Here is a 27,996-nt window from a genome sequence, read left to right as displayed (position 1 = left end):
GCAGTCCGACTCGGGAGTGACAATCCCTGCCGCACCTGTTACAGGTGAAGGCAGATGGCTGTTGTTGCTGCTGTTGACGCTGCTTCCGCCTCGATCTTTTCTGGACCGCCTCCTCGTTGCTCGCAGCCTCTGCGCGTGACGTACCTTGCCTGACCGTGAGCCTCCAGGCTAGGCGGTCGTCTGCTTGAACTTCCCATGTGTTGAGATTGATGGAGCATTGTGTCATGTCCTTTTTGCAGATGTCTTTGAACCGCAGTTTTGGGCGCCCTGTCATCCTCTGGCCTTCTGCTAGCTCGCCGTAGAGGAGGTCTTTAGGAATACGGCCTGCATCCATTCTTTTGACATGGCCGAGCCACCTGAGGCATCTCTCACTAAGAACTGCATGCAAACTGCTCATGTTGGCTCGCTTCAGCACCTCGGTGTTGGGAACCTTATCCTGCCAGGCGACATGCAGGACTCGTCGCAGGCATCTCATGTGGAAGCTGTTGAGTTTCCTTTCGTGCCTTGTGTAGGTGGTCCACATATAAAAGATGTCGACTTAATAAATACATATACATATATACAATCATACCACAGTACTCGTCAGCTTCAGAACTCATCAAAACCTGTACTCACTGTATTCTGATGAGAAAAAAAAATGTTTCAGCACTCAGCACTTGATTGGAATTTGTCAAGCTTGCTAGAACTTGCATGAGTCACGATGCCGCCCTGCAAGAGAAAATGCTTCATCATTCGGTACTAATCAGTGTCGGCGCTCGTCAGAAGTTCTGGAACAAATAAATGACTACCTAGGTACCACTGTACATATATACATTTCTTTAGGGCTCAGGAGTGGAATTTCTGGGTGACACAGTGATTTAATTCTAATATTTTGAGGAATGACCAAACTCTTCCAAAATGGCTGCAGTGTGTTACATTTCTGCCAGTAACTCAGGATGGCTTGTGTTTGTCCACATTCTTGTAACATCTGTCATTGCCTGTCTGATTCTTTAATAGTCATTCTGGTGAGTGAGAAATAATATATCATTGTGATTTCAATTTTCATTTCCCTAGTGACTAATATTGTTGAGCATCTTTTCAGGGGCCTTTTTTTTTTTTTTTTTTTTTAGCCATTTGTATATCTTCTTTTGTAAATATATGTTCATGTTGGCTCATTTTTTTATGGATTATATTCTGAGTACTGAATTGTAAGCATTTTTTTCTAAATTCTGGGTATAAGTTCTTTATTGTATGACATGTTTTTAAAATATTTGCTTCACATCTATTGTTAGTCTTTTCATTTGCTTTCTTCTTTCTTTCTTTACTTATTTTTGGTGATAAAGGGAAGGAGTCTTTATTCAAAAGCTACACAATTTTGGAGTAACAGCTTGCTATATGCATTAGTCACTTAGGCCATCAATTAAGGCTAAAATCGTTAACTCTTTAGTTACAACTTAATTCACTTAAGCCTGTCGATTAAAGCTAATATCTTTAACTCTTGAGTTCCCCTATCATTCCATCTGTTAGTTTATAATAATCTTATTTCTATAAGGTTAGTTTAGAAACTAAAACAACATAAGATACAAAAGCTACACCATTTTTGGAAGAATGGCAGGCTTCTGCTTGAGCCTATCCCTTCTAAAACACCCAAAGAATAACCCTGCCACCCTCTGCCAGACAGGCCTGATCCTAGGAGTTCTTTCTACTACCCAAAATACCATCTGCAGGCAGTTGTAACATGATCATCTAGGCATCCTCGAGGAAGAGAGCCTGATTTTCCCGCTTTGGTGAGCTTTCTTTTGCTGGATTAAAAAGAAATCAATAACTGACTAGTGTTCAGTAAGGATTACACATGATGAAGGCACTGTGGCATGTGAAACATACTAGATGTGAATTTACAGTCTGAGTCCTCATCTTGACTCCTCCCAGGCACCAGCAGAGTCATCCTCAGTACATCACTGAAGCCTCAGTGTCCCCAAAGGGAGATACTTGCTCAGCCCACCACATAGAGTGATTATGAGGATCCAATATTAATAACATATGTGGAAATATAACCATTAGTTGGGAAGAACAGGCAGCTGCAGCACAATCATCCAGGCACCACTGAGGAAGAGAGAGAGACTGAGAGTCAGAGCCTAAGAGAGAGAGAGCCAGCTCAGGAGCCAGAGAAGCTCCTCATTTTCTTAATGGTACTTTTTAAAGTGCAAAAGTTTTAAACTCTGCTGAGGTTGAGTTTAACAGTTTTATTTTATTTTTTTTATTTTTTATGAACCATGATTTTCATTCTTACCTAACACAAGGTCTTAAAGATTTTCTTCTTTATATTCTTCTATAGAGTTTTATTGTTTTACCTCTTACATTCATGTATATATGACCCATTGAGTTAATTTTTGTGTATAGTCTGAGATGAAGGTTTCAAGTCAGTTTTTGTATGTGAATATCTAATGGTTCCAGCAGCATTTGTTGAATAGACTATCCTTTCCCCCAATGAATTTCTTTGCACCTTAAAAAAAAAGGAGTCAACTAAAATATAAAGCTTTATTTCTGGGCTCTCAATTTTGTTTCTTCAGTCTATTTGTCTATTATTTTGCCAATATCACAGTCTTGACTACTGTGGCTTCCTTCTGTTTTTGTTTTTTTGATTTTTTTTTTTTCTTTTTAAAAATAATTTTTATTTTCAATTACAGTTAATGTACAATATTATATTAGTTTCAGGTGCACAACTGAGTTATTAGACATTTGTATAACTTATGACTTATGATCACCCAATAAATATAGTTACCCATTTCACACCATGCAGTTATTACAATATTAGTGTTCATTTTCTTAACTAAAATAACATTTATACTATACATTTGAAACAAAATTAATTCTCTGTACTTATCACAGCTACTTTTTGAAACCTCGTGCATGTAAAGAATTTTACAGATAATTAGTCTTTCTAATGTTTTTATTACTTGAAATGCACCCAACAGATATTAAATAAGATATACACTTTTTAGGATTTTAGTTCATTATTGTACGTATACATTAGTAAATACATAGCTTGTATAATGTACTAAAATATTATTAGAACATTCTAATCAGTGGAATGGTCTTTGAGAAGCATTTTACCCTGTACAGAGACACTGGGCCTATATTGATTATTGTACAGTGTCTCCCTCCCTCCCCTTCTAGAGGATCATGGCCATTACCAACACGATGCAGCATTTGTCATATTATACTTTTATCATTTTTTATTAATCTTCCTCTTCCATAGACTTTGAATGAACTTCCTGAGGGTAAGGACCTAATTATTATGGTATCCTCAGTGCCACAGACATGCAGGTGTTTGATTAATGGCTCTTAATTGAAAAGGAAAAGATATCCAATACATGTAACCATACACAGCATACATATGTCTCTAAAAACAGTATGTTTTTGTAATCACAATAAAATAGTGATAAAATTTAATATTAATTTTCATTCTTACAGTGGTGGAAAATTCTTCATCATGATTACTAGGTTAGTACTCCACTGCTTACTTTTTAAAATTTCTGTATCTTCAAAGGTATGACTTAGTGACATTTGATGTCAACAGTTTCTTCACTCTTACATTTTCTTGAATTTGAAGAATTAGTGATTTTCTTTATATTTGCTGTTAACAAATTAATGATACTAAATGTAAAAATCACTTAATGTTTTTTACTCAGACCACCTGATTATTCCCATAAGTTATTTGCTCATTTATTCCTGAGGCTCCATTTCCTATTAGCTTTAAAATGAATTTTTTATCCTGGCAGGGGAGATACCATGATCATGAAGGTGATTTTCCCAGGATGCGGTTTACCCATTGCACTCCGGATGTGCTGATCCCTGCCATTTCCGCAAATGTGGGAAACTCTACTGCATAATTTGTGGTAGTGGGGGACTGTGTTCACGCTCTTCCCAATGAAGACGGCACCTCTGTCCCTCTGTTCGGGATGATTTGGCCAATTTTTCCCTTTGTCTAGGCGTGCTGTCCACAGTCCTTGGCTCGTAGCCGGTGGCACTTCAGCGAGTCCTCTGTCCCATGTTGGTGCACCACCTGAGAGAGACTCTGGGTCCCTCGGAGTGGATGAAGAAACTACTCAGACACTCTCCATCTGAGGAAGAAAGGGAGGGGGTCTTCTCTAGTGGAAAATCGCCCGTTTTTTTGATTTTTTAATTTCTAATTTACTTGTATGAATTAAGTCCTTTTAAATCTATTAATTAATACTTAATTTCATGTCTTAACATATGATCTATTCAGAACAATGTTTCCTGTCTGATCAAAAACAATTTGTATTCTGCTGTTGATGGGTGTTAGTTCAAGTGTGTTGATGATATTTTTGATTATTGTATTTCTAGTTTTTTATCAATTTTTAAGAGCAGAGTGTTGATGTCTACAACTATTGTTGAATTTTCTGTTTCTGTCAAGTTTAGTTTTATATATTTGCAATTCAGTTGTTAGGTATTTATAACTGATAATTATTATTTATTCCCACTAAGTTGATCCTTTTATCATTATAAAATGTCTCTCCTATCTAGAAGTAATTTTTCTTAAAGTCTATTTTGACTTTTATTAATATAGCCTCTCAACCTCTTTTTTAGATACAGTTTTCATTACATATCTATATCTATCTTTTTACTTTTAACCTATTTGTGTCTTTGAATCTATGGTATCACAGACTGTAAATAATTGCATCATGGTATTTTTAAAAATCTGCCTGAGGACATTTTTTCATTGATTTTTAGAGAGAGAGAGAGAGAGAAAGAAAAGCATTAATTCAAGAGAGAAACATTGATTGCTTGCCTCCTCTACCTGCCTAGGCCAGAGATTGAAACTGCAACCCAGGCATGTGCCCTGACCGGGAATCAAACTTGCAGTCCTTCGGTGTACAGACAACACTCCAACCAACTGAACCACAAAGGCCAGAGCAATTTAAAAACAAATCCATTCTACCTGTCCCTGCATTTTAGATCAGATATTTAATTATTTATATTTAATGTTACTACTGATAAGGTAGGGATTATGTCTGCCATTATGCTATTTGTTTTCTGTATGCTTTTTTATCCCCCTGTTCCTTCATTACTTCCTTCTATGGTGTTAAATAGGTATTTTCTAGTGTACCATTTATTTTTATTTTCTAATTTTTAATTAATTAATTAATTAATTTGTTTTTCAATTACAGTTGTCCCATTTTCCCTCCATTGCTCCCCCCAACCCAGCCCACACCTTCTCCCACAATCATATTCCCCCCATTGTCAATGTCCATGAGTCATTTATAAATGTTCTTTGACTAAACCCTTCCCTTACTTATCCCCTTTCTCTCCCTCCCCCCTCGTCCCTAATAACTGTTATTCTGTTCCTTGTTCTATTTAGTTCATTTGTTTGTGTTGTTCTTTAGTCTCCTGTATTAGGTGATATCATACGGTATTTTTCTTTCTTTGCCTGGCTAATTTCACTAAGCATAATTCTCTCTAGTCCCATCCATGTTGTCGCAAATGGAAGGAGTTTCTTCTTTCTTTCTGCTGCATAGTATTCCGTTGTGTAAATGTACCAAAATTTTTGATCCACTCATCTACAGATGGGCACTTAGGCTGTTTCCAGCACTTAGCTATTGTAAACAGTACTGCTATGAACATGGGAGTGCATAAGTTCTTTTGAATTAGGATTTTAGGAGTTTTTGGGTATAATCCTAGCAGTGAAATTGCTGTTTCAAATGGCAGTTCCATTTTTAGTTTTTTGAGGTAATTCCATACTGTTTTCCACAGTGACTGCACCAGTCTGCGTTCCCACCAACAGTGCAAGAGGGTTCCCGTTTCTCCGCATCCTCACCAGCATTTGTTGTTTGTTGATTTGTTGATGATGGCCATTCTGACAGGTGTAAGGTGGTATCTCATTGTGGTTTTTACTTGCATCTCTCTAATGGCTAGTGATGTTGAGCATTTTTTCATGTGTCTATGGGCCCTCTGTATGTCCTCTTTGGAGAAGTGTTTGTTCAGGTCCTTTGCCCATTTTTTAATTGGGTTGTCTGTTTTCTTCTAGTGTACCATTTAAATTTGCTTACTCATTCTTTTAAGTTTTTGAAGTTATTTTCTCAATGGTGGTACTGGGGATTATAACTGACATTTTAAAGCAATCTAGTTTAGATTAATATTAACTTAATCTTAATAGTTTATATAAACTGTGTTTTTTTATATTGCTCAGAGCGGCAGAACCACTAGGATATCTGCATCTATATTTTTGTCTATTTATCTATATCTACATGTATGAGTATATCTATATCTATTTATCTTTATATCTTTGTCTATCTATATCTGAATCTTTACCTAACTACATACCTACATAAATTGAAAGGATTTGTTTTTAAATAGATTTCACCTTATGTGATTGTGGAAGGTGGTTAAGAGTGCCTGTTAAGGTTGGTCCAAAGCCTGGTGCTGAGAAGACAAAGTTCAGGTAATTCAGAAAATATGGCAGATATAAAAGTGGGGAGAACAAGAACCAGCTGGAACCCATAGCCATAAGTTGGAGCCCCCAGGGAAGAAGTGAAATCTATGTCAGTTCTCATGATCACTAACCTTGAAGGTATGGATGTCTTGCAGAAGCTGGGGCCCTTTTCATGAAGCTAAACACAAACTTTGCCATTCTTAGCGAGTGGAAGGAGGATTTCGCTGAAGATGGAGCAGGTGCAGGTTTTGTCACTGCCTCATGCCAATGAAGTAAGCCAGCAGGCACATGACAATTACAGCAATGAGGTAAGATGTATGTTATAAAAGAAAAATTGCAAAGAACACTTGTGAAAAATGGCAAGACATATTTTATTCAAACTACTGCAATAAAGGAGAGAGAATTCAGTCTAGAACTGGGACCAACTCCAAATATAGTAAAGACAGCTGGGGGTTTACAGCTAAAGAGTTGAATGGGGGGCTTAGTGGATGGAAAATTACTAAAAGGAACTTGGTTAGATATTGAGGGTGGGGGTATTCTTGCTAAATTGCTCTGCACAGGCCAAGGACTCAAAGAATCTAGAAAAAGGTTTGGTCAAGGTTGTGGGCATTCCTTGTCAGTGTGAACTATCAAAATAATTGTTGTGTCATTTCTGCTCTATAAATCTCACAGAATTTTTCTTACGGTCCATTCTAACTGAGAAAGTTAGGAAATGTAATTCAGCCTGGCCAAAGTGACATACTTCTAAGCCACCCCACTCTGTGTGGCAGCCATGACTCTTCCTCTTGTCTTATATGCTGGCTGGGAGAGCCAGGGTGTGGTCTCCTTCTCTGTGCCTCTTGATAGCAGACAAATGAATGTGAGATTAATTGAAAAAAATGTTGGCCAACTCTGCCCCCTGCATCTAATTTGTTTATATCTATTTTTTCATGAGTAAAATTACATTATATTTTACTATCTTTAAAAATGTTTTGTTGTGATGAGAACAGTAAACATGAGACCTGTCCTCCTAAATTTTCAGAGTACAGTATTGTTGATGACAGACACAGGTTATATAGCTTATCCATTTTGCTTAGATGAAACTTTAAGACTGTTGATTACTAACTGCCCATTTCTCCCTCCATCTGGTAACCACCATTTGTTCTTTGACTTCAAGAATTTGACTATTTTAGATACCTCATATGAGAGGCATTGTTAAATACTTGTCTTTCAGTGTCTGGCTTATTTCACTTTGTTTCTATCTTCAGATGAGCTATCTGGTCTCCTCCCCTCACTCCCAGGTCCTTGCTTTCTAGGATGAGAGGGGAGGCATAATTTCATAGGAGAGCATGGACCTGGTCATGTTTATTGAGATTTATACAGTATTATCACTGTATTTTCCTTTTTAAAGATTTTGTTTACTTTTAGAGAGGGGAGAAGGGAGGGACAAAGCGAGGGAGAGAAATATCAATTGGTTGCCTCTCACATACCCCCAACCTGAGACCTGACCTGCAACCCAGGTGCATGCCCTGCTGGGGAATCGAACCACTGAGCTTTTGGTTTGTGGGATGATGCTCAATTTACTAAGCCATATCAGTCAGGGCTATCACTGGATTTTCTTGGATGCAATCAGCCAGACAATAGTCAGTTGACCCACAACCAAAGCAAAAACATGAACATTTTCATTTATGTGTAGAGAATAATTTGGAAAAATAATTTACTTCTCAGGCTAGGGATGTGCTCCAAGCTTATGAAGCTGTGGACATACTCAGAGCAAAACTTTGTGTTGTAAAATCAGCACATGTAAAAGCCCAGCCTTGCTCAGATGCTCAGGACCCTCCCTCCCTCTTTCCATGGGGTCAGGCCTTCTCCTGTCCTTTTGTCCATGTCTTTCTACCTGTGACCCAGGCTAGTAGAACAATGAATGTTTAAGAGACAGTCTAATATCGTAGAGTTTTCACTCCCTCACTTTGTTCATTGGTTGCATGAACCTGATGAAAAGCAAATACTTTGTCCCTTGAAGGTTTGATGATAAAAAATGGGAGAAAGTAGCATGAAAGTCCATAACCACTTTCTAAAGTTGAGATACTTTAGATTCAGAGTCTGATGTTATTTAGAGTTATAGAAGCAACCATACATGTTATATAAAACAATTGTTTTCAAAAAAAAAAAAAGAAAAAGAAAAAGGAACTGGGAATGGGTTTGGGAAGGAGTGAAGTCCAGCTTTTGACTATAACACCATCTTATTTGAAATTCCTGTTTCTATCTGAATGTGTTATTTTGATAATCATTATAAAACAAGTCAAACTAATCCCCTCCGTAATCTTGCACTAATTTAGTTGGTTGCATTGAACATTTTGTTAATAATTGAAAATGGGCTACATTAAACAAAGTGGGGAACATGAAGGGAAACACTTCTTTATTTCAGAGAACCCATGCACATCCTTCTCAGCAATTTAGGCAGGAAAATTCAGAAATTGGCATCTCTATGGAATTTAAAAATTATTCAATTGCAATGGATAAAGGGGAGAAGATACAGCTCCAGAGAGTGTTCTGATATTTCTGGGCACAAGTTTTTAAATCAACAACATAGTCAGTGAAGGAATTTTCATGGCATCCATAGGGGTGCTGGAGTACTCTTGCATGAACATGGAGCTCTCCCTGTGCATCAGGGCCATCTCCTATACCTGATGACCACCCTTTACTTGGTGGAGATAGGCAGAATTTTCTGTGCAATGGAGTTCACTATTATTTTCTCAAGAGATGCTTCAGCAGCTACATCTCTTTCCTGTAGCTCTGGACCAGCCTGTTCCTGGGCACAGAATCACCACCATCCAGGCTCTGCTCCTGGATGAGTAGAGGATCCAGTTCTTCTACTCCAGCTGCCCTGTTCCCAAGCTGTCCCAGCAGTGCCTATCACTCTCCTTAGTATTACTCATGGGAATTCTGAATTCTCAGGTGTGAGAAATGTGAGCTGGCTGCAGACTGCCAGCACTCTGCTGAAGGTGGTGGTCATCCTCAGGCTCATTGTCCTAGTGCAGTGGCGCTGCTGCTGAGAGGCAAGATGGAGATGTAGAATGGCTTCAGAGTGCCTTCGATGCTGAGTTTCCAGAAGCCTCCCAGTTCATCCAAGACATCTTCCAGGGGCATTTTGCATATTCAGGTCAGGGATGCCTTACAAGTATAGCAGGTAATTAACAATATGAAAAACATCCTAAGTCATGCCTTACTGCATGAACAGAAAATATACATCCTCTATTATATTTTGAGTTTTATTTTGAATCAGTGATCCAATTTCCACCCCCATCTTTGTGGCTTTCTAAATCAGGTCAGAATGTGCCCATTTATTTCAAAGTACTTTTTTTATTGAACAATTTTTCTATTTCAGCTTTCTTTTCTGGGGCCTCTATGTTAATCTAGTTTTCTTTCTGTTAATGGATGGATTCCTGGGTTGGGCACCCAGGAATGAGCCAGTGCTAGGCTGTGGTTGTGTTGTGGTTGGCATGGACACTTAGGTTTATGAGTATTTTTAAAGAGAATGGAATCAGATTTTCTACATTGCTCTGAGGCCAATTTAATACTCTTCCCTTCAATGTCAGGACAAAGGTGTTCTTTCCATTTTCAAAACCATTCTCTTCCCTTAACCCTGCTCATATTCTTTCCCTGACCCCTACCCAGGGAAACCATTCACATTCATTAATTCCATTTTTCTCAACTTCCACCTTTGTACCAATTCTTTCCCTTGACATTTAAACATGAAGTAGACTCTCCTCTTGAACAAAATTCCCTTTAATTTTTGGATATCCTATAGTTCCTGATGTGTCCATCATGCATTAGATCCTTCAATCAACAAATATCTTTTAAAACACTGATTAGTTTTAAAATCCTGTTTTAGTGTCTTGAGATGAGTTATATTACTCTTTACCTTAAAAAGGCTGACAATCTAGGAGAAGAGTTAAGACCTAGATGTGAGTTTTGCCTCTGTGCTTGCCAACTATGACATGTATCTTTACCTCTCTGGACTTATGTTTTCTTTCTTCCTTCATCGGAAAAATGGGCATTGTGGCTCCAAATCACTATAATTTTGTGCCTTACAAGCAAATAATAACTTGACAGTATTTTGTAAGTGGCTCTCAGGGAATAATATAATAATGATGGAACTTCAGTAAGATTGCCTTTTTCTTTGTCATCAACTGGAAAACGTGGGCATTTTATTTTATTTTTTAATTTTTTGAGGTAATTCCATACTGTTTATTTTAAGTATATTTTATTGATTATATTGTTACAATAGTTCCAATTTTTTCCCCTTTGCTCCCCTCCACCCAGCACCCCCCTTCCCCGACAATCCCCTCCCTAAGTCCATGCCCATGGCTCACCCTTTCATATATTCTTCTTCTTTTTTTTTTTAAATAATTAATTAATTAGTTAAATATTTTAACAATAAAAAATAACAATCCCTCCCTCTCAGACTTAAGACCCTTTACAATCTTATAAAGGACAATGGACGAAGGTCTCGAGCTCCTCTAGCTGCTTCAAGCTGGACATGGTCGTCGTCCTACTTACCCTTGGGTCAAGAAATCCCTAATAAGAGTGGGGATGTGGAGGGGAGGGTGGCCTTCCTACAAGGGGAAGGATCGTGCAGACTCCAGGTTGGTTGGCTGTCTCTGGACAACGGCATGCTTGGTTTAGCAGGCTGGCATCCTTGTTGTATTCTGGGGGCAACAGGGTTAAAGGACATCATTCAATCCGTAACCACTAGATGACAAAAGACAGGTATTAGTTTTTCAATGTCCCACATTAGGGAAAAGAAGGGCTTCTTTGGAGGAAGGTATGCCAGGTATATCTCACCTGTCCAAAACCCTTTTGCCCATTATACTTAGTTTGGACTGAGGGAAATATTTTAGGTTTCCCCCCTCTCAGGCCTCTGGGCTCTTTCTGTCCAAGCCATTAGGATAGAAAAGAGAAACCAGTTTTAAAGTGAAGCCCACAGACCACCCCATTCTTCACCAACCCAGCCACTTAGTTCAGCCAAACCAGTGAGTCTCAGGAGGCAGCAATGCAGACAGGATTAAGTGAGGTCTATGCGTACAGACAATCACTCAGGTAATGAGATCGTAGGCTTATGCCCTTTGAAAACAGAAAACACATGTTAATTTATGTAACATAACCCACACACAAGTTTATAGATCTGTAGGACTGTCTTATAGGAAAGACATCTAGTTGCAAGGCATTTGACATTCTTCTTGCCTGTAAATTAAACATCTTTGATAATGCCACAGACATAGTTTAACTTTCAAATGAAAACAAATTTTAAATGAAAAGAAACTTTAAAGACGGTTAGCGGCACTACTTTATTGTCTACCACTGGGCATTGCGATTTTCCTTGAATCTTGATTTTTCTCCCTAAGATTACCCTCCTTGTCATTAAAGGGACTGCATTAAGTTCATTTTTAATTTATCCTGTTCATTTGCATAAACACAACAAGAGCAGCAAATGATCACTTATGATCTTTAGTTCTGCTTTGCTGGAACTTACGCAAGGAACATTTAGGGTGACCTTCAGTCTGCCCTTCAGGGCACAGAAGCAGATCCACATACCTGGCATTCAGCCTTGCCTGTAAACACCTGTCTTTTCCAGGTCCTCCTGGTTTTCCATTGTGCCTTAAGGTCCCTTCTAGCCATCTTTCAGGAAAACAACCTTCGCTCCTTCCCTGGAAAGATTGCTATGGACCGTTCATCCATCCAAGGTACCAGGCCTTTTATCTCGTGGACTTTTATTACCTTTGAAAGTCAGTCCCAGTTGCTCAGGGCTTTTTGGTAACAACCAAAGCCCAAGCATGTCTCCTTTAGGCATGACATTCCAGTCAAAGTCTTAGTCAAAAAAATCGTTATTAACAACTGGTCTTATTAGTTTTATGCAAAGAAACTTAGGTCATTACTTACTTCTTTAGAATGCCAAATTCTGGAGGGATCAGATAGGGAGAAAATATATACAGTGTGAAGGAAAAACCTTGTCCTTCTAATATTCACTGAACTTGCATTTCTATTCTTTATATTTTTATTTTTTTCCCCCACTAAAAAATTTTCTGTTTGTTTGTTTTTCCATTACAGTTGTCTCACCTTTTTCCCCCTCTTGCTTCTCTGCACCCTGTCCCTCCCTTCTCCCACATTCAGTCCCCACCCAGTTGTCCATGTCCATGGGTCATTTATACATGCTCTTTGACTAGACCCTTCCCCTTCTTACCACTTCTTTCCCTCCCATCTCCCCCTTTGTTACTGTTAGTTTATTCCTCGTTTACATACCTCTGGTTCAATTTTGCTCATTTGTTTGTGTTGTTCATTAGTTTCCTGTAACAGGTAATAGCATAAGGTAATTTTCTTTTGTTGCCTGGCTTATTTCGCTAAGCATAATTCTCTCTAGTTCCAGTCATGTTGTTGCAAATGGTAGAAGTTCCTTCTTTCTTTAAGTACTTATTCATTGTCATTTTCCCCCTTTGTACTCGTGTTCCTCTCTGTCTCTCTCTATTTCTTCATCTTCTTAAAGCAGACCCTTTAGCATCTCTTGCAATACTGGTTTGGTGGAGATGTATTCTTTTAACCTTCTTTTGTCTTGGAAACTCCTTATTTCACCTTCCATTTTGAATGAGAGCCTTGCTGGGTAGAGTATTCTTGGTTGTAGGCCTTTGTTTTTCATTACTTGGAATATATTTTGCCATTCCCTTCTGGCTTGCAGTGTTTCTGCTGAGAAATCTGATGATAGCCTTATTGGAGCTCCCTTGTATGTTATTAGTTGTTTCTCTCTTGCTGCTTTTAGGATTCTCTCTTTGTCTTTGAATGTTGGCATTTTAATTATGATGTGTCTTGAAGTGGGCCTGTTGGGGTTCATCTTCATTGGGACCCTCTGTGTTTCCTGGACTTGCATGATTCTTTCTCTCTTCATGTTAGGGAAGTTTTCTGTCATTAGTTTTTCAAAGAAGCTTTCTATCCCTTGTTCTTCTTCTTCTCCTTCTGGAATTCCTATGATACGGATATTATTACATTTCATGTTGTCCTGCAGCTGTCTTAGAGCCTCTTCAGTCTTGTTCAGCCTTTTTTCATTTTGTTGCACTGTCTGTGAGTTTTTGTCTACGTTGTCCTTCAGCTCGCTGATCCAATTTTCTGCTTTCTCTAGCCTGTTTTTCATTCCTTCTACTGTGTTCTTCAATTCAGAGATCGTATTCTTCATTTCCTTCTGGTTCTTATTGATAGCTTCCATGTCCTTTTTGATGCTGGCATAATTCTCAGTAAGCTCCTTATAGTTCTTCTGGAGTTCACTGTAGTTTTTCTGGAGTTCTTTGTAGTTTCCGCTGAGCTCATTGAGCTTCTCCATAATCTGTGCTTTCAATTCCATATCTGATAGTTGGCTCCCCTCTATTTCATTTAGCACTCTTTCTGGGGACTCTACCTTTCCTTTTGATGGGGGGTTGTTTCTCTGTCTCCCCATCTTTGTGACTCCTATTTTTTGTTGGTGCTTCTTAGAATGATCTGCACTTCCTGGATCTCGGAAAACATGGGCATTTTAATTGAATCCAAAACATGACAGCAGTAGAAAACTATGAGTGGAGCTGTGGAGACCAGAACATGAGGGTGTGAATGAGATGCACCACAGAACCTTAGACAACTGCAGAATGATTTGCACCAGAAGGCTTGGGAAGAGGTCTGATTTCCAAGGCAAGTGCGGAGAGAGAAGCAGGACAGAGTGACACTAAACTGGAGACCAATGACTGAAGGATGGAAAATTCTAAGTGGGAGGTGGAAAAGATCTAATAAAGAAACCAGAGATTTAGGGAACTATGAAGAAAAATCACCCCATGTTGCAACAAGAGGGTGTAGTTAACACAATGCAATGCTCTACAGAGCCATCGCACTAAGTCAGAGTTCATGGTGGACTTGGAGCACAATAGGAAAGTCAGTCTGCACTGAGTTAAAAGTGAGGTATTGAGAAAAAAAAGCTAGAGAGGAAGTTATTCTTTTGTGTAGTTTGTGATTAAATGGGCCATTGTAGATTGGGCGTGTGGATCATTGGCAAATCTCTCTGTCCTTGAAGGAGGGAAGTTATGCATGGCTTCTATTGAGCCAGCTTTACTGCCAGAGATGATCCATTGCTGGATTATTTTCTTCTGTTGAAAACAGATTTATGAAGTTTACTAACCATTGATTATAGGACTCTTCACAGGCACTGGCAGGAAACAAAAGGCAGAAGAATTTCAGCCCATGCTGGGATTTTTAATTCATTTAATGCATTTAAGGACAGCCAAATTGTAAGCAATACTTTTACCTGTAAAGTGGTGATTGGTAGGAAGCTGACTTGGTGTATTGTAGGAACATGCAGCTTTTAAGTTCCAGACCCAGGTTATTCACTACCTGTGTAGCCATTATAACCTTTAAATATGTTATGTTGTATTATATCCTTTACCTCCCCTCTATACATCTAATACATAATGTAAAACAGGAAAAGACCTGTAGGAAAGTAAAGTTCATTCTAAAAGTTGTTCTTTTGCTTGTTCAAAAGCTTTAACTAGTAACCATTGCCATTAATAACCTAACAACTGCTAGCCAATTGATTGGGATATTATTATCTCTATAGTTTACATTTCTCCCAATATACAGATAAGGAAATTGAAACCCTTAAACTTAATAAATTGTCCAGAAATCCATGACTACTAAGTGGTACAGGCAGTGTTTCAAAGAGCATTTTCTCACCCTTTACTGTTCAAGGGCCTAATCCACTCTTATTAGTGTCTAAGCCAGGGGTGTTACATCTGACCCTGGCATGCGTCGATGAAAGAAATTTGACAGACGTCAAAGGACAGACATTTATTAGTCAGAGGGATTTGGCTTTAAGTAACAGAAATCCACCTACAGTCCTGTAAACAATAAAATGGGAACTTTCTAGAAGAGTATACTCTATTTTAAGGAAGACCCGAGCACCCAAGTGTCAGGAGCAATAGACAACAGGGAAGCTCTAGGACTTAATACAACTACTATTCTCAGCTGTCTTTCTTTATTTTTTTTGCCACCATTTACATTGCCTTTCTCCTGATTCTATCAGTTTTGTTGACATTTGGTTCAATCTTGAGAAATTCAGGGATTGACATTTAGGGACTCAGAAGTCTGTACATGGTTCTATTACAGGGGCCAGAGCTGGGGCACATTGCATAGCTATAATGCTTAATTCTAGGTCAGAAGTTATTCTCAAATATGGCAAAACAGCAGAAAATAGTGTGACAAATGGGACAACATTTGAGAAGAAGACAATGTTGGAAAATCCATTATACATCATGCTAAATCATAACCTCTTTTTTTCTTTTTTGCACTTAGTATTGGCTAAAAGGAAGGTGGAGTGCCTGCAGGGAGAAAGCATTCATGACTGACTTTTCATATATACTATGAGATCATGTAACAAGACAATTTTGCTGGCCAGAAAAAGTTTCCACTCTTGTTTTCCCAGAAATTATAATTTTGCTAAGATCTGAAAAAGCATAAAGGTTAACTAGGCAACTAGGAAATAAAGAGCAGAATTTATGGTGTGAGGACCATAGAGAGCAAAGGGGACCATCAGAGTGTCATGTAATTTATTCTTACAGCATGTGGTCTCTGTTTACATGGACCCACACTGTGGTTACTATTTCCACTTTTATGTGACTATTTCATTCTTGCTGAGATCCCCTTCTTTCTTAGGTGAAGCTCCTGTCTGTTTCTGCTCCCCAAGGCAAGTCACCCCCTAAACTCAGTGCCTCAAACCTAAAACAGAAGACTGCAGGCACAAGCTGGCTACAAACCATACAGGGTCTTGTGGGTTCAGCTCTCATTTTTGTTCTTGTTTTTCTTCAGTAATTTTACCATCTATTGGGAAAATGAGGACATGTTTCCCCTTTCTTCCTTTAGCACTGAGATCAGAAATGAGGTGAGTGGGTAGCCATTCACCAATGTGGCTGGTGGTCATCTGTATGCAAGTGTGTGGTGGGGTGGCCAAGTGGCCAGGAAGATGCAGCCAACACTTAATACATTGTTCAGTTTTAAAGATAAATTGAAGATAATTTTTACCAATTGTGATTTCACTTTTCTGTGTTAAAAGGGAATTGAAGAAGCCCAGAAAGACAATTCCAAAATGCATATTTACTGCCTTCCCTTTGGTGACTGTCATTTAATTACTGGTTAACATTCTGTGACCCCCAGAGAAATTCTATCTTCAGGTTTGTATGTAAATAAATACTAATAAGGACAATTATGGTCCTTTTAGGGTACCTAAGTGTTACTTTCCCATCCTGGACTGTTGTTTGCTTTCATTCTTTTATTTAGAGCTAACTTGTAATTTTCAGCAATAATGAAGGGGCCAAAGAGTATGATCTGACTTAGAAAAGTCTCATGTTTAAACATGGTAATATGTTTTTCTGCTGATGTGGAAAATTATATATAATTCTGGCATATGGCTGTCAGGCTGCCTTTGCTCTGAGAAACCACGCAGAGAACAGTCTAGGATTTTACACCAGGTTTATTGGTGAAACGGAGAGAAAAAAGGGGTTAGAGATAAGAAGGAAACTCCTGGTCAAACTTAAGGGCCCATAGGAATAAAGGAAAGAGAAAAACAGAATTCCCAGTCCACCTTGAGGGCCTATTAGAGCCTCCTGCCTTGAGCCTGCAGGTACCATCTCCACCCCTTTCTGAATATCCATTTCAATTAGGGTGAGTTTACCTATCAACACATTCAACAGGTCATTTACATCTCCCCATTTTTCCCTAGTCAATATGTCATGCTAGATCAATCAAAATTTCTTCTGTGAACGAGCAAAGTCCATTTTTATTTCTTATGGGAGAAGCTGGGACCAGGTTAATTTGTATACAGTTCATTTGCATATGTCAAAAGTCTTGGCAGGCAATTCCATTGCCGCCATGTTCTGACAATTGTGAAGACAGTTTGTTCCATGATCTCTTTTGAGTAGTGCGACACTATGTAATCAGTGTTTATATCTCCTCAAACTTTCACAACATTGATTTTCCAAATGTTCTCCTGGGTAACAAAGAATGCTGAACTTGAAATTTAGGATATTAGCAGTTAAAAAGTGCATGCTAATGACAAATTGATGTATTTAATTCATATTATTAATTTGTAATGTAATAATGTCATTTACTATAAACAACTCCAAAATTATGGTGGCAGAGTGCCCTGAACATACTGACAATTTGACACAATGATAATTATTTTAGAGCCTTAATTATAGAACAAAGAATGAAAGAATAAAAAAATCTTAAAGAAACTAACATATATTTAGAAGTGATTAACAGATTCAAGGAATAAAGGAAATTTGGGAACAAGTAAGGAACAGGGAACATGGAAGACTAGCAATTTTCTCAAACCACCATTAAACCTTCTGAGATAAACTACCTTCTACTACCTTTCGTACTGGTATCTTTTGAGTAGCTATTACTGTTCTGGTGAATCTTTGAGGGACTGGAGGGTATGTAAGGGAGGTTTAATATAAAAGTCCCAACACACTGGGCATCCATTCTTGTGTTACCTCCATGCGGGAAGTGCCATGAGCCTGATACCAGTGTTGACTGGGAATGTTCTATGCTCTTAGGGTCCTGCAATCTAGATATAATAAAGATTCTGCAAATTTGTGCAAACAAACCAAATGCTGAATTGGATAATGACAAGTAGTGATTTATTAACTACTCTGGTTATGTAGAGAATGAATTTATAAAATTAATTATGGGTGTGGTCATTGGGCCTGATTGTTATGGTTCATTGAAGCTGGCAGGTGATAAGCCTGCCAATGCTCTGGCTACCAGTGGTTCAAAAGTTATAAACATCTCCACTGGTGTGTCATAATGATTACAGACATTCTGTGGGTGGCACAATAGTTTGAGCATGTGTGGAACACCCATGAAGTTTTCTAACTATAATTGCTATGTGCTTACATTTTAAGGCATATAATCATTAGACTTTGTTTAAATGCTAAAATCCTTTTTTTTTATTTTTTTATTTTATTATTTTTTTTATTTTGGTTTTTCAATTACAGTTGTCCCCTTTTCCCCTAATTTCTCTCCCTGACCCAACCCACCCCCTCTCCCGCAATCATATCCCTCCCCGTTGTCCATGTCCATGAGTCTTTTATATGGGTTCTTTGACTAAACCCTTCCCTTACTTATCCCCCTTCTCTCCCTCTCCCCTCCCCCCTATTGACTGCTATTCTGCTCTTTGTTCTATTTAGTTCCTTTGTTTGTGTTGTTCTTTAGTTTCCTGTATTAGGTGATATCATATGGTATTTTTCTTTCTTTGCCTGTCTTATTTCACTAAGCATAATTCTCTCTAGTTCCATCCATGTTGTTGCAAATGGCAGGAGTTCCTTCTTTCTTTCTGCTACATAGTATTCCATTGTGTAAATGTACCACAGTTTTTTGATCCACTCATCTACAGATGGGCACTTAGGTTGTTTCCAGCACTTAGCTATTGTAAACAGTGCTGCAATGAACATAGGAGTGCATAAGTTCTTTTGAATTGGTGTTTCAAGATTCTTTGGGTATAATCCTAGTAGTGGAGTCGCTGGTTCAAAAGGCAGTTCCATTTTTAATCTTTTGAGGTAATTCCATACTGTTCTCCATAGTGGCTGCACCAGTCTGCATTCCCACCAACAGTGCAGTAGGGTTCCCGTTTCTCCACATCCTCGCCAGCACTTGTTGCTTGTTGATTTGTTGATGACGGCCATTCTGACAGGTGTAAGGTGGTATCTCATTGTGGTTTTTATTTGCATCTCCCTGATGGCTAATGATGTTGAGCATTTTTTCATGTGTCTATGGACCTTCTGTATGTCCTCTTCGGAGAAGTGTTTGTTCAGGTCCCTTGCCCATTTTTTAATTGGGTTGTTTGTTTTCTTGATGTTGAGTCGTATCAGCTCTTTATATATTTTGGAAATCAGTCCCCTGTCTGTGATGTCATTGGCAAATATGTTTTCCCATATGGTTGGTTTCCTTTTCATCTTGCTGATGTTTTCTTTTGCTGAGCAGAAACTCTTCAGTTTGATGTAATCCCATTTATTTATTTTTTCCTTTATTTCTCTTGCTTTAGGAGATGTATCCGTGAAGAGATTGTTACGTGAGATATCTGATATTTTCTTGCCTATGTTTTCCTCTAGGACTTTTATGGTGTCACGGCTTACATTTAAGTCTTTGATCCATCTTGAGTTTATTCTCGTGTGTGGTGTAAGTTGGTGGTCTAGTTTCATTTTTTTGCAGGTCCCTATCCAGTTCTCCCAGCACCATTTGTTAAAGAGGCTCTTCTCACTCCATTTTATGTTCCTTCCTCCTTTATCAAAGATTAGTTGACCATAGAGGCCTGGGTTTATTTCTGGACTCTCTATTCTGTTCCACTGATCTATATGTCTGTTCTTATGCCAGTACCATACTGTTTTGATTACAGTGGCTTTGTAGTATTGTTTGATATCTGGTGTTGTGATTCCTCCTGCTGTGTTCTTCTGTCTCAAGATTGCTTTTGCTATTCGGGGTCTTTTTTGGTTCCATATGAATTTATGGAGTATTTGTTCTAGGTCTGTGAAATATATCATTGGTATTTTAATAGGGATTGCATTGAATCTGTAAATTGCTTTGGGTAGTATGGCCATTTTGATGATATTGATTCTTCCCAACCAAGAACATGGTATTTGCTTCCATTTATTTGTTTCTTCCTTAATTTCTTTCTTCAATGTTATGTAATTTTCAGAATACAGGTTTTTTATCTCTTTGGTTAAGTTTACTCCTAGGTACTTTATTTTTCTTGTTGCTATAGTAAATGGTATTTTCTTTTTTGTCTCTGTCTCTGCTATTTTATTGTTGGTGTACAGAAATGCCTTAGATTTCTGTATATTTATTTTGTACCCTGCGATTTTGCCAAATTCACGTATTATATCGAGTAGTCTTTTAGTGGAGTTTATAGGATTTTCTAGGTATACTATCATGTCATCTGCATATAATGAAAGTTTTACTTCCTCTTTCCCAATTTGGATGCCTTTTATTTCTTTTTCTTGTCTGATTGCTGTGGCTAGGACTTCCAACACTATGTTGAAAAGGAGTGGAGAGATTGGACAACCTTGTCTAGTTCCTGAGTTCAGGGGGAATGCTTTCAGTTTTTGTCCATTGAGTATGATGTTGGCCTCAGACTTCTCATATATAGCCTTAATTATGTTAAGATATGCTCCCTTTATTCCCATTTTGTTGAGTGTTTTCATCATAAATGGGTGTTGTACTTTATCAAATGCTTTTTCTGCATCTATTGAAATGATCATGTGATTTTTGTCTTTCATTCTGTTTAGGTGATGTATTATATTTATTGATTTGCGAATATTAAACCATCCTTGCATCCCTGGAATGAAGCCCACTTGATCATGATGTATGATGTTTTTGATGTATTGCTGGATCCTGTTTGCCAATATTTTATTGAGGATTTTAACATTGATGTTCATCAGTGATATTGGCCTGTAGTTTTCTTTCTTTGTTGTGTCTTGACCTGGTTTGGGGATTAGGATAATACTGGCTTCATAGAAAGAGTTTGGGATTTTCCCCTCTTCTTGGATTTTTCAGAACAGTTTGAGGAGCATAGGAGTTAGTTCTTCCCTGAATGTTTTGTAGAATTCGCCTGTGAAGCCATCTGGTCCAGGGCTTTTGTGTGCCGGGAGATTTTGGATTACTGTTTCAATTTCCTTTTTTGTTATTGGTTTGTTGAGACTTTCCACTTCTTCTTGATTCAGTTTTGGAATGTTGTATGTTTCTAGAAATTTGTCCATTTCTTCTAGATTGTCAAATTTCTTGTCATACAGTTGTTTGAAGTAATTTCTAACTATCATTTGTATTTCTGAGGTATCAGTCGTGATTTCTCCTCTTTCATTTCTGATTTTGTTTATTTGGGGCTTCTCTCTTTTTTTCTTGATTAGACTGGCTAGAGGCTTGTCGATTTTATTGATTTTTTCGAAGAACCAGCTCCTAGTTTTGTTGATCTTTTGGATTGTTTGTTTAGTCTCTATGTCATTTAGTTCTGCTCTGATCTTGATGATTTCATTCCTTCTTCTTGCCCTAGGCTTTGTTTGTTGTTGTTCTAGTTCTTGTAGCATTGTGGTTAGGTTTTTTATTTGAGATTCTTCTAGCCTTTTCAGATATGCCTGTATTGCTATAAACTTCCCTCTCAGGACTGCTTTTGCTGTGTCCCACAGGTTTTGGGTTGTTGTGTGCTCATTATCATTAGTTTCTAGAAATTTCTTGATTTCTTCTTTGATGTCATTGTTAACGCATTCATTATTTAATAGCATGTTATTCAATCTCCATGAGTTTGGGCGTCTTTGATTTTTTTTTCTGAGGTTGATTTCTAGTTTCAAGGCATTGTGATCTGAAAAGATGCTTGATATGATTTCAATTTTCTTGAATTTGTTGAGGCTTGTTTTGTGACCTATCATGTTGTCTATCTTTGAAAATGTCCCATGTGCACTTGAAAAGAATGTATATTTTGCTTCTTTGGGGTGAAAAGTTCTATATATATCAGTTAGATCCATGTGGTTTAGTGTGTTGTTCAATGCCTGTATATCCTTGGTGTTTCTTTGCTTTGATGATCTGTTTATTGTTCATAATGGAGTGTTGAAGTCCCCTACTAGGAGTGTGTTGTTGTTGATATCCTTTTTGTGGTCTTTTAGTATTTGCTTTATGAATTTGGGTGCTCCTATGTTGGGTGCATATATGTTTATCAAAGTCATATCATCTTGATGAATTGTTCCTTTAAGTATTATGAAATGTCCTTCTTTGTCTCTTTTTATTGTCCTTGCTTTGAAATCCATTTTGTCTGATATGAGAACTGCTACCACGGCTTTTTTTTCCGGTCCGTTTGCTTGGAATAATTTTTTATATCCCTTTACTTTCAGTCTGTGTAAATCTTTTGTTTTCAGGTGTGTTTCTTGTAGACAGCAAATATGTGGGTCCTGTTTTCTTATCCATTCCGTTACCCTATGTCTTTTAATTGGAGCATTTAATCCATTTACATTTAAGGTTATTATTGACGTGTATTTATTCATTTCCCTTTGTACCTCTGTTCCTCTCCTCTCTTGTTTTTTCCTTCTTTTTTCTTAGAACACTCCCTTTAGCATCTCTTGCAATGCTGGTTTGGTGGAGATGTATTCTTTCAGTCTTCCTTTGTCTGAGAAACTCCTTATTTCACCTTCTATTTTGAATGAGAGCCTTGCTGGGTAGAGTATTCTTGGTTGTAGGCCTTTGTTTTTCATTGCTTGAAATATTTTTGACCATTCCCTTCTGGCTTGTAATGTTTCTGTTGAGAAATCAGTTGATAGCCTTATCGGAGCTCCCTTGTATGTTATTTGCTGCTTTTCTCTTGCTGCTTTTAGGATTCTCTCTTTGTCTTGGAATGTTGCCATTTTAACTATGATGTGCCTTGGAGTGGGTTTTTGGGGGTTCCTCTTGATTGGAACTCTCATTGCTTCTTGGACTTGCATAGCTTTTTCTCTCATCAGGTTCGGAAAATTTTCTGTCACTATTTCCCCTCTCAGATTTTCAATTCCATGTTCCTTTTCTTCTTCTTCTCGTATTCCGATGATCCTTAAATTATTTTTCCTAATGCTATCCTGTAATTCCCGTACATCTTGTTCATATTTTTTCAATCTTTTTTCATTTTGCTGTATTGTCTGGGAGTTTTTCTCTACATTATCTTCTAACTCACTAATCCGATCCTCTGCTTCGTTTAGTCTGCTTTTGACTGATTCTACTGTGTTTTTCAGTTCAGAGATTGTATTCTTAAGTTCTTCCTGGTTCTTGTTAACAATTTCTATGTCTTTTTTTTTGCTGGTGTAGTTCTCTGCAAGTTCCCTGTAATTTTCTTGGAGCTGTTGGTAACTTCCTTGAAGGTTGTCATAGTTGATTTTAAGGATGTCGAGTATATTGAGCTTCTTTACCACCATTGTTTTGAATTCCATGTCTGACATTTGGGCTATGTCTATTTCATCTATCTCTCTTTCTGAGGATTCCTCTTTTCTTTTCATTGAGGGGTTATTTTTGCGTCTTACCATGTTGGATTCTTTTTGTTTTTATTTATTTATTTATTTTGGGGGAGGTGTAGTCTTCTTTGACTTCCCTCCTTTGTGGTGTAATATTCTTTATCGAAGGTCTGGGAGTTTCAGTGGTGCAGTCTCTTTGATATCCTGAGCCTGATGTTCTTGAGTTACCCTTTATGTCGTTTGTTTATGCTGTCTGGTTATATTTCAGATGTTCTTTGATAGGATCTTCCTTCTGGCTAGTTGGTTGAGAATCACTCTATACACTTTGTCTTGAGTTCCTTTGTGGATATGCTGTTAAAGACATAAACACACAGCCCAGGCAGGAGACCCACACCCTCAAAAATTATCCCCCACTCTATCCTGCTATCGTTAGCCAACTAGCCCGTATTAATATAAATGTAAAGAGATTTGAGCTTTTATACTATAAGAAGAATAGATAAGAGTTGTTTTGGGGGAGGAAAAATATAATTTTTGATAGAGGGGTGATAGATTAATAATATTTGAGACTGTGCAAGCCAGTAAGTTATATTTACATTGTATGTTAATAAAAATAGAAGAAAAGGATAGAAAAATACATAATATAGTAAGAAAGTGGGATTGTATTGTATTTGGGTTTATATAGTAATTATATTATATTATTTAGAGTGATGGGGGGCTAAGCTAGACACACAAACAAATAAACAACGACTAAAGAGAAAGGATGAGAAGGAGAGGTTATATGCAACACGTTAGAGATAAAGTTTGTTATTATTGGAAGAGGTGAAGGAAAAACACCCCCCCAAAAAATCCCCAAGAAAATAGAAGAAAGAAAAGAAGAAAGAGAGAAAGAGAAGAAAATGAGAAATTTACCACAACCCCCCCCAAAAAACCCCAAAAGGTAAGAAAGAAAGGAACAAAGAAAGATAGAAAAGAAAGAATAAAGAAGAAAGAAAGAGAAAAGAGAGAGAAAAAAAATATTGAAAAAAAAATATATACCCCCCAAAACCCCCCCAAAAAAACCCCAGGAAAAGAATAAAGAAAGAAGGAAAGAAAAGAAATAATTAAGAAGAAAGAAAGAACAAGGGAGAAAAAATTTGGAAAAAAAAAAAAAAAGCGATGTTTTTACTCCGTTTAAGCCTTGGTGTGTTGCCTTCTTTTTCTGGGTCCGCAGCTGGTCTAGTGTGGCAGGTCAGAGGTTCTTGTTTTTTGCAGGACTGGTGTGCGCCCCCGGTTGCCGCTATGGTGCACACCCGCGGTTGCCGGCACAGCGCGCTCCCTTGCTGCCCGCTGGAGCCAGTTGAGGTGCCCTTGCGCGAGCCCCTGCGCGCTCAGGCAGCCCAAGAGTTTGCCCCGCGGTTGGAGCCCACTGCTGCCGGGCAGCGGTGGTTCCCCGTTGGCGCCGAGGTGTCCCTGCGCGCGACCCTGCCCGCGCGGGCGGCCGGAGCGCTTTCCACGGGATTGGCTCCTGCTGTCGCTGGGCTGCGGCAGTTCCGCGTTCGCGCCGAGGAATCCCTGCGCGCGTCCCTGCACTCGCAGGCGGCCCGAGAGCATTCACCGGGATTGGCTCTTGCTGTCGCTGGGCTGTGGCAGTTCCGCGTTCGCGCCGAGGAATCCCTGCGCGTGTCCCTGCACTCACGGGCAGCCCGAGAGCTTTCCCCGGGATTGGCGCCCACTGACCCCGGGCTGAGGTGATTTCGTGCTCGCGCGCGGCCCTGTGCCCTCAGTCCCGCTGAGCCGAGCTCCGGGAGTTGGTCTCTGGCCTCTTAGGGCAGGGCCGGGGACACTTGTGCTCAGTGGAAGCGAGCGTCCGTGGGTCGCCTCCTCCCGCTGTTCCCGTGCTTCAGCCGCCCGCCTTCCCTCACCCGTCTGGGCGGGCACAAACAGAGCCTGCGCTAGTGGTCTGCTTTCCGGCCTGGGGTCCTGTGCCCACGGGAGCTGTCTAGGGGTGTCTGTGCACGGTTCTCTGCCTGTTCAGTGGGCCCTCCCTGTGCCCGTTGGGGCACTGATCTTATGTCCATTGGGGAGTGTCCGAGGGATGCCTGGACTCACGGCACCGCGCACCTGGGCCCGTGAGTGAGAGCACTTCCCTATGTGTGCCCCCACGACCCAAGGGTAGGGTTGGGGAGTGGATGAGCCCGCCTCTGCGCCTGGGCTCCTCCAGAACGGCCTACCACCCCCAAACTTTCCTCCCCTCTCCACCGTCCACTAGAGAAAAATATAAAGGAGAATTATGTTCTCACTTGCCCAGCAGCACGCTGTCTCCTGTCCTTCAGCGCCAATGCCACTTGGTCGAGTCCCGTCTCTGCCAGCGGGCAGAGATCTGCTCTCCTCCTGACTCCTCTCCGGGCAGCCTGTGGTCACCAAAAATCCTTTGTGTGCTTCCCGCCACAGCTCGGGCAGCCACCCCAGTCAGGAATCCAGTTTCGTCCCCTTTTTCTCCGCTATCCTCACTAAACAGGTTGTTCCCAGATGGATTTTCTCTAATCCAGCAGTGCCTTGGCTCAACTCCTGCCAGTGTCCAGCTGCTCACTGAGATGTTCTGTCTGCAATTAGCCCAAACTGCAGACGGGTCTCCGGAGCCTAAAACCGCAACCTCTCCTCACTCCTCCACCATCTTACCTCTCTCCTAAAATACTTTTTAAAATTCAAATATCTACTCTTTACTGTATTAGGAACTTAAATGAATAAAATAATCAGGGGTATACATATGTATAGAGATAACCATGATATCATTATATATGAGAGCAGAAAATTAAAGGTCACCAAAAGTCAACAAATTTCAAATAAATAATTTATGAAAATTCATGTAATAGACTATTTTGAGCCTTTTCAAATATCATATTTTTGATGAACACTTAAAATAAGAGGACAGCGTTTATAATGTAATACTGAGGGGAAAGGCAGAATATGTTAGGATATAAAACAAAAGGTAAATATTTAAGAATGGAGGACTGTTAGAATGATATTGTGAGTGGCTTTGCTTTATTCTTTATTAAATTTTCCAAATTTTCTTTAATTAACTGCATAATTTATATAAAAGAAAATATAAATATTAGACATAGGAATTAAGGAATTTTAAGAATTGAGAAGTGTTTTCAATCAAATGAAAATATTTAAAAGATGTGAAAAGTTCCAAAGGAATATAGAGTATTTATGAAGCAGTGTGAATTAAATGCTACATTTTATTTGATGGACATTGAAAAGTTATTTCAGGCTATAATACATATGAGATTCTGTGGTTTACATAGAAAAAGAACCAGTGACATTAGTCACATAAGGTTTTCCTTTGTTTCAGTATCAGACCTCTGACCTGTTTCTGCACTGACTGTTTAAAAAAAGCCTTCCTTTAGAAAAAGTTTTGCAACAGAAGAGGACAATGTCCCTCTAGAATGAGGTATGTGAAAATATCACAGTGGGGAACTGTTCCTGGTATTTTCAGCCTGAGGACTTCAATGTTACTGCCATCCTATGAACACATCTCCCTTGGGAACTCCTGTCTGGGATTCCTAAATAGGAATTTAAGCAGAGCAAAAGATAATCTAAGAGAGTAAGTGAACTGTGTGGGAGAGAGAGGCCAGGAAGGTTTCTGTGAGTGGAAGCAGTCTACAAGTAGCTAGCCAACTGGTGTAGAAATGTTAGGATCACTTACTGGTAAATTGACTCAATCATTTTTGGAGGGTAATTTTGTGATAACTCACTTTTTAAAAAATGTATATACCGCTTGACTGACAAGTCCCACTTTTAAGAATTTACACTAAGAGGAAAATTGCATGACTACATAGAACCTGGAGGCACACATGTGTTCATTAAAGAACTTCTTATATTAGCAACAAACTGAAAACAAGCTAAAAATTCATAAATACAAAACTGTAAATAATTAATTTACAATTATATAATGGAATAATCCTTGAAAATAATTAGATGCACATGTATAATATGATCAGACTATATTAGGAAGTGAAAAAACAAGCCTACTTGCACACAAACGCAAACACACATATATACACATACCATCACAGATGCTTATACATATATATACAAAATTCTTGGAAAAATATCCAAAAAGATGTTGACAGTAGTTACATCTGGTGTGTGTGAATGAGGGGTTGGCAAGGAGAGGTACATTTATTCATTTTTTAAATTTTAATTGTTTTTTTACTGATTATGCTATTATAGTTGTCCCAATTTTTCCCCTTCCCTCCTCCACCCAGCACTCTCATTCCCTCAGGCAATCCCCATACCTTTGTTCATGTCCATAGGTCATGTATATAAGTTCTTTGGCTATTCAATTTTCTATATTGTACTTTACATCCCCATGGCTACTCTGTGACTACCCATTTGTACTTCTCCTTTTTTGTTTTTACAGTTGTCCCAATTTTTTAAAAAATATGTTTTATCGATTATGCTGTTACAGTTGTTCCAATTTCATTTCCCTCTTCTCTCCTCCACCCAGTGACACACACCCCCATGCTCCGGTTCTCCCCCCACCCTTAGTCCATGCCCATTGGTTATGCATATAGT

At 38.8% G+C, this 27,996-nt stretch overlaps 1 protein-coding gene and 1 non-coding gene across 2 annotated transcripts in view; both read left to right on the top strand.

Annotated features, from left to right (window-relative positions):
* Window positions 1-3,746: 3,746 nt before the first annotated feature.
* On the top strand, window positions 3,747-3,910 carry LOC150004623 (U1 spliceosomal RNA). The gene has a single exon (XR_016512580.1). It is a non-coding gene; the product is annotated as a U1 spliceosomal RNA (small nuclear RNA).
* Window positions 3,911-8,927: 5,017 nt separating this feature from the next.
* Window positions 8,928-27,996, top strand: part of SLC7A13 (solute carrier family 7 member 13) — a 36,486-nt gene continuing 17,417 nt past the window's right edge. Inside the window, 10 exon segments of the mRNA XM_090284914.1 lie at window positions 8,928-8,976; window positions 8,979-9,086; window positions 9,089-9,130; window positions 9,133-9,231; window positions 9,234-9,365; window positions 9,368-9,445; window positions 9,448-9,480; window positions 9,483-9,575; window positions 16,529-16,615; window positions 16,618-16,647. Coding sequence (XP_090141040.1) covers window positions 8,928-8,976; window positions 8,979-9,086; window positions 9,089-9,130; window positions 9,133-9,231; window positions 9,234-9,365; window positions 9,368-9,445; window positions 9,448-9,480; window positions 9,483-9,575; window positions 16,529-16,615; window positions 16,618-16,647 — 751 coding nt within the window.

Source organism: Furipterus horrens, unplaced genomic scaffold, assembly GCF_987537825.1.
Source record: "Furipterus horrens unplaced genomic scaffold, mFurHor1.1.pri manual_scaffold_7, whole genome shotgun sequence".
NCBI classification, from domain to species: Eukaryota; Metazoa; Chordata; class Mammalia; order Chiroptera; family Furipteridae; genus Furipterus; species Furipterus horrens.
This window is presented reverse-complemented; position numbering and strand designations above follow the sequence as displayed.